Raw genomic sequence first — 6489 nt, 5'->3', positions numbered from 1 at the left:
TCCCTCTCCTCACGCCGCGCTCCCGCGCTCCCGCTGTCGCAAACCGCGGCGGCACAGGGCGCGCTTTGCCCCCCTCCCCCGTTACGTCCTGCCGTAAAGCGCTACCGGCCCGCGGAGGCGGCGCGGGACTACAACTCCCAGCATGCTCCGCGGCGGGACGCTTTGTTTATACCCCTCCATCCCCCCACCTCGGCGTCGCCTCCGAGGGCACACGATACGAGACACCGATTAAAAAGAATAAACAGTAATAAACAAATGAACAGCCCTTAAAGGACAAGCTACCGGGGCCGGTTTCCCTTCCGGGCGCGGGGGCCGCGCGGTCATGTGACGCCAAGATGGCTGCCGCGCGGCGGCGGCGGCCGTGAGGCGCGGGGCGGGCGGGCGCCATGGCGGCGCTCTGAGGGGCCGCGCCGCTGCCCCCGGCCCCCCCCGGCCCTCCCGCGGGAAATATGATCAGCGCCCCCGACGTGGTGGCCTTCACGAGAGAGGAGGAGCGCGAGGAGGAGCCGAGCGCCGAGCCGCCGCTGCCCGAGGAGTACTCGGTGCCGCTGCTGCCCTTCGGCGGCCCCGGCGCCAACCCCTGGTCCAAGGTGGCCGGCTCCAAGTTCAGCCGCGACTTCATCCTCATCTCGGAGTTCTCGGAGCAGGTGGGGCCGCAGCCCCTGCTCACCATCCCCGATGACGCCAAGGTGCGCGGCGCCTTCGACCTCAACTATTTCTCCCTGCGCATCATGTCCGTGGATTACCAGGCGTCCTTCGTGGGGCACCCGCCCGGCTGCGCCTACCCGAAGCTGAACTTCGTGGAGGACTCCAAGGTGGTGCTGGGGGACTCCAAGGAAGGCGCCTTCGCCTACGTGCACCACCTGACGCTGTACGACCTGGAGGCGCGCGGCTTCGTGAGGCCCTTCTGCATGGCCTACATCTCCGCCGACGAGCACAAGATCATGCAGCAGTTCCAGGAGCTCTCTGCGGAGTTCTCCAAAGCCTCCGAGTGCCTCAAGACGGGCAACAGGAAGGCTTTCGCCAGCGAGCTGGAGAAGAAGCTGAAGGACCTCGACTACACGCGCACCGTGCTGCACAACGAAACCGAGATCCAGAAGAAATCCAACGACAAAGGGTATTACACCACCCAAGCGATCGAGAAGGCCAACGAGCTGGCCAGCGTTGAAAAATCCATCATTGAGCATCAAGATCTGCTAAAGCAGATCCGCTCCTATCCCTATAGGAAACTGAGGGATTCTGACTTCCACCCCTATGAGCCGGAGTGCCCGCTGGATGAGGCGAGCGCGAGCTCCGAGCAGGACCTGGCTGCCTCCGAGGCCGCCGAGCCCGGCGACGCGCTCCCCTACGCGCACGTGCCGTCCTACRCCCCCAAACTCATCAAAGCCAAGTCGGCCAAGTGCTTTGACAAGAAGCTGAAGACGCTGGAGGAGCTCTGCGACRTCTACTTTTTCACCCAGACTCTGGACCAGCTGCATCAGATCGAGAGGACCTTCCGAGGCGACGTGTGCTACCTCCTGACGAACCAGATCAGCAGAGCGCTATTAAAGCAGCAAAGCGTAACCAACTTCCTCTTTGAAGACTTGTCTCTTCTGGATGAGAAAGCGCCTGAGAAGCAGCACAGAGGCTGCCAGAGACTCRGTCACGATGCCGTCAACAGAAAGTGTTTGGAAGAGCTTCCCACTCCTAAAGTGGTGATCAGCCTGGGGTCGTACAAGTCCAGCGTGGAGTGCGTGCCCATCAAGATGGAGCAGGAGATCGAAGACCCCCAAGACCCCACCATGACGGACCCCCTGGCTTTTGAGCACCAGGACAACTTGGACTATCTCGATGCGGACATTAAAGGGAGTATCAGTAGCGGGGAGAGCATTGAGGTGCTGGGGACGGAGAAGTCGGCCTCTGTTTTGAGCAAATCGGAGAGCCAGGCTAGCTTGCCCACCAGCCCGAGCCCCCAGGTGGGCCGGAGCAAGGTGGGCAGCAGGAGGACCGTCAGCGAGGACAGCATCGAGGTTCTCAGCACGTGCCCCTCCGAGTCCCTCATCCCGGAAGATTTCAAGGCGAGCTACCCAAGTGCCATTAACGAAGAGCCTTACGCGGACGATGAGGAGGGAGGCCTTCGCTTCAGCCCCAAGCTGAGCCTGGATAACGCCGACGAGCGGGAGGGCGGCCCCGAGCAGGAGGCCTTGCTGCAGGTCGATTCCGCCTGCTGCATGGGCAAGGAGAGCGCCGGCTTCCCGGAGCCGCCGGCCGCGCGGCGCGGCGAGGACGAGGACGGCGTGGTGAGCGTCCCGCCGCAGCCGCTGCGGCCGCCCGAGCAGGGCCTGCCCGGGCCCTTGGCGGGCGGCCCCGACGGCGCCTCCGCGGGGCTCCTCTGCTACGAGCTCGAGCCGGCGGGCGGCCGCGACRCCGCCAAAACCAGCCTGGACGAGTGCTCCGACTCCACGAGCTACATGAGCAGCGCCGCGTCCACGTGCTCGGAGCGCAGCCCTTCTCCCGGCCACGCCGCCGTCCCCGCCGGCGACCGGCACCGCAAACGGGCCGGGCAGAACGCGCTGCGCTTCATCCGGCAGTATCCCTTCGCTCACCCCGCCATCTACTCCCTGCTCAGCGGCAGGACCCTCATCGTGCTGGGGGAGGACGAGGCCATCGTCAAGAAGCTTGTGACGGCGCTCTCCATCTTCGTGCCCAACTGCGGCGCCTACGCCAAGCCGGTGAAGCACTGGGTCGCTTCCCCTTTGCACATCGTGGATTTCCAGAAGTGGAAGCTGATCGGGCTGCAGAGGTAAAGCGGGGCTGGGAATGAGCGAGCGGCTCTGCTGGCGTTTTTGTGGCAAGGTCTGTGTGAAAAAGGGAGGCTTCTGAGCTGGAATTTCAGATGTGGGCTGGTAGGTGGGAGAGTTCTCTAGGGAATTACCTATGCCGTAAAATTCTGCTTGTAAGGTGTCAGTGTGCATTCGTACATGGGCGTTTGTATTTGTCAGCTGCTTTATAACCAGCTGCCCTCGAGGTCTTTTGCAACATCTGTCTGGCTCCAGKCAGTTGTAGTGCTGGGAGATTTCCTATTGTTTTGGGTTTTAGCCTTCCTTCCCTTTCCCCTGCACCCGGTCCCTGAGCATGACAATTTTCTAGCCAGGATTTTGCTTCTCAAGTGGGCCCTGGGTAAACATGAGCCCTAAGGAGAGGTAACATGTGGTTGATGAAACACAGAGGTCAGGAATGGATCATCAGGGCCTTGGTCTGTGCTGGGGAGAGGATGGGTGTCCCGTCACCCGCACCAGCGGGTCACAACAGAGGGTCCCCAGAGTAGCTTAGGATGCAGGGCTGAGACTTCAGCTCTGATGTGAAGGGAACCTCTGCTCAGCGTGACTTCATCTGAAAATAAATAGACAAATGTCCCTTCCCCTGCACCCAAATGCAAAAAGTGTGGCTTCATAGCTCATATTACTTAAATAGGGATTGCTCAGCTCTTGAGACTTTGGCCTTCCTTTAATGCTGGTATGAAAACAGTTGTCCGTGTTACCGGGATGGGTTGTGACGCTGCCGGCGCGGGTGTGACAGGGAATGTCCGTCACCAAAGTGGAAATTCTGGATGAGGSTGTCAGCGCGAGAGCCGCTGGAAGGGTGTCCGGGAGCCCAGTGAGATGCTAAATACAGACACCTGCTCCCCGGCTCCCCTCATTCCCCACAGTGGGTGCTTGGGAATGACTGAATTRCCCTAAGCCAGGACTTGCTCCGATTTCTCCGCTTGTGCAGCAGGGTGGCAGCTCTGCTTCCCGACAGCTGCCTCCCAAATTCTCTGTCAGGTGAGTTTTTAAAGCCCTGGGTGTCTACAGAGTGTGCAGATAGAGGCGTTCTTCATGAACAGAAGTCTTTTCAAGACTGTTGAGGCCATGAGCTAGCCAAGCCCGGCTCTTAATGCACCAGCCAGCGGTRCCTCCCCTTGGAGGGCGCGAGAAGTGTCCCCAGCCGAGCAGTTTCACCGGGCAGGATTGAGGAGCAGGAGGCAGAGTTCACCCGGGTCTGTAATTTGCACCTAAATAGCACTTGTTTAAGCTTGTCTAATTGTGTGGTGCGAATGTGCTTTGAGTTTGCATCTTGGTGAAATATATTTAAGCTCAGCCCGAGATTGTTATGGCTTCTGCATTATTTGATTTGTTATCAAAGGAAGGGCAGAAGGTTTCACTCTGGTCAAGGCTGCGACCGCCTCGGAGCAGCTCCGAGCTGCTCGTGGAGAAGCGGAGCTCGAGGCAAGGAGGTTTCTAGTGGTCCTTCCTGCTGCATCCGGGYGCCACCGGCTGCTTCCAGAGCAGCTTCTGCTCAGCAAAGATGAAGTAGTTGCATGAGCAGCTCACGGCAGCCGCCCCCAGGGCTCCAGGAGATGAAGGTTTCTCTGGAATCTGCCAGACTAAAGAGATAACGTGACCGCTCTCTTCCATAGCAAGCTRGATTTGCCCACAGAGGCTCTTGTACCCTTGCTTACAGCCCGTTGCATGTGACACAGGGCCTGGACGTGCAGTTTGTGCTGTGTAACCTCTGYCTTCCTCTCCCTCCTAGGGACTGGAGCATCTCTTGTATGAGGAGAGACTGAGTTGGGCCTGTTTAGCTTGGAGAAGAGAAGGCTGAGAGGGATCTGATTAACATGGATAAGGACATGAAGGGGGGATGTAGGGAGGAAGGGGCCAGGCTCTTCTCAGTGGTGGCCAGTGACAGGACAAGGGGTAATGGGTGCAAGCTGCAACGCAGGCAGTTCCGTCTCCATGTGAGGAGGAACTTCTTCACTGTGAGAATGCCAGAGCCCTGGCACAGGCTGCCCAGGGAGGTTGTGGAGTCTCCTTCTCTGGAAGTCTTCAAAAACTGCCTGGATGCCACCCTGTGCCACATGCTCTGGGTGTCCCTGGTAGAGCAGGAGGTTGGACTAGATGATCCCTAGAGATCCCTTCCAACCTCAGCCACTCTGTGATTCTGTGACCACTCTGTGATTCTTCCTCCAACCGCTCTCTCCCCTTGCCCTTCCAGGACGGTGTCTCCGGCCGGGGTGAACATGCTGCACGCGCTGGGCCGCTACAGCCGCTACGTCAGCATCCTGGACGCGGACAGTAAGACCCTGCGCTGCCCCCTTTATAAGGGGACGCTGGTGTCCAGGCTGGCCGACCACCGCACGCAGATCAAGCGCGGCAGCACCTACTACCTGCACGTGCAGAGCGTCCTCGCGCAGCTCTGCTCCAAAGCCTTCCTCTTCACCTTCTGCCACCACCTGCACCTCCCCATCAGCGAAAGGGAATCCGAGGAGGCGGTCGTGAACCGCAGGATGAACTTTCTGAAGCTGCACCTGGGCCTTGCTAATGAAGATATCAAGATTGTACAGTATCTGGCTGAGCTGCTGAAGCTGCAGTACATTCAGGAACCCGACCAGGGSGGGAACCCTCTGCTCAGATTTGACTATGTTCCCAGCTTTTTGTACAAAATCTAGTGTCATCTCTGGGCTGTCCACCGTCGTGCTTGGATTCCCACAAAGATCATCCGTGCTTGACGTTGCTGCTGTCTCTAGTAGCTCTCATATATCAGGAACGGGCAAAAATCCTGCTGCTTTTGCAAGTGTCTCTGCTCRGTAGAAATTAATGTCCAAGCGACCTAATTTCTGCGTGGCCCAGAGCTTAGATGTTTCATCACATAAAACACTGGCCGCTCTGGTTTTAATGTTGAAAGGGACACTACTAACTCCTAATGCACTGGACAGGAGTGTTGCAGGGGGGTTATGGCATGGAGAGAGGTGGGCTCTCACCTGAAGTGATATTTAGCCACGTGCACCCCAAAATGTGCGGAGCCCAGGATGCTTTTGCTGTCTGCTCTGGAGCCGTGGCAGAGACTGGGGAAGCGTAAAAGCCGCGTGAAGACTTGAATCCGCCCGTGTCTGGCCCGCGTGTGGGGTGTGATTGATGTGCATGCTGAAGATTGCTGGGGAGATGGCAGCATGCAGTCACCCGTRCGACACCGGGGTGGCCTGCGTCCTTTGGGGAATTTTGAGAGTTCCCTGGCGCTTCCCAGAGCTGGCTGTCCCTGAGGCCGCGGGTGGCCATGGAAGCGCGGGAGCTTCTGCACCGGGAATGCTGCCCGATCCCCGGCCTTGCAGGAACGGGGCGCCTGGAGAGGCTTCTGCTGCTGTGAATGTAGAGCCTTGTGCCTTGGTAAGGGACACATCCTGCTTGCGTGGCCACCACTGGGAGCGATGGCAGGGAGACCAAGGTTTCTCCAAGCCTGGGAGGCCAAGGGTGGCCTTTAGGGAAAGCTGGGAGCTGGGCAGAGCAAAGGGAAGGCTCGTTTTTACATTATTTTGTTTTTTTTTTTGTGGTGGGGAAGCAGCGGGGCAGCGAGCTGCAGAGCAGGCTGCCCGGCTGGTGAGCCCCTAGTGCTCAGCAGAGATCTGGGGTGAATGTACTCGTCCCCTCTTGTATCCGTGTAGCCTTTTTGTTGGGGATTTGAATTTTGTGC

The 6489-nt window shown here is 58.9% G+C and overlaps 1 protein-coding gene across 1 annotated transcript; it reads left to right on the top strand.

Annotated features, from left to right (window-relative positions):
• Positions 1-445: 445 nt before the first annotated feature.
• On the top strand, positions 446-6217 carry SMCR8 (Smith-Magenis syndrome chromosome region, candidate 8). The gene is made up of 2 exons (XM_026053845.1): positions 446-2782; positions 5017-6217. Exons 1-2 carry the CDS (start codon positions 450-452, stop codon positions 5468-5470), a joined length of 2787 nt encoding a protein of 928 aa, XP_025909630.1. The 5' UTR covers positions 446-449; the 3' UTR covers positions 5471-6217.
• The last annotated feature ends 272 nt before the right edge of the window (positions 6218-6489 follow it).

This window comes from Nothoprocta perdicaria, unplaced genomic scaffold (assembly GCF_003342845.1).
Source record: "Nothoprocta perdicaria isolate Ctin4 unplaced genomic scaffold, notPer1 scaffold_12, whole genome shotgun sequence".
NCBI lineage: Eukaryota > Metazoa > Chordata > Aves > Tinamiformes > Tinamidae > Nothoprocta > Nothoprocta perdicaria.
This window is presented reverse-complemented; position numbering and strand designations above follow the sequence as displayed.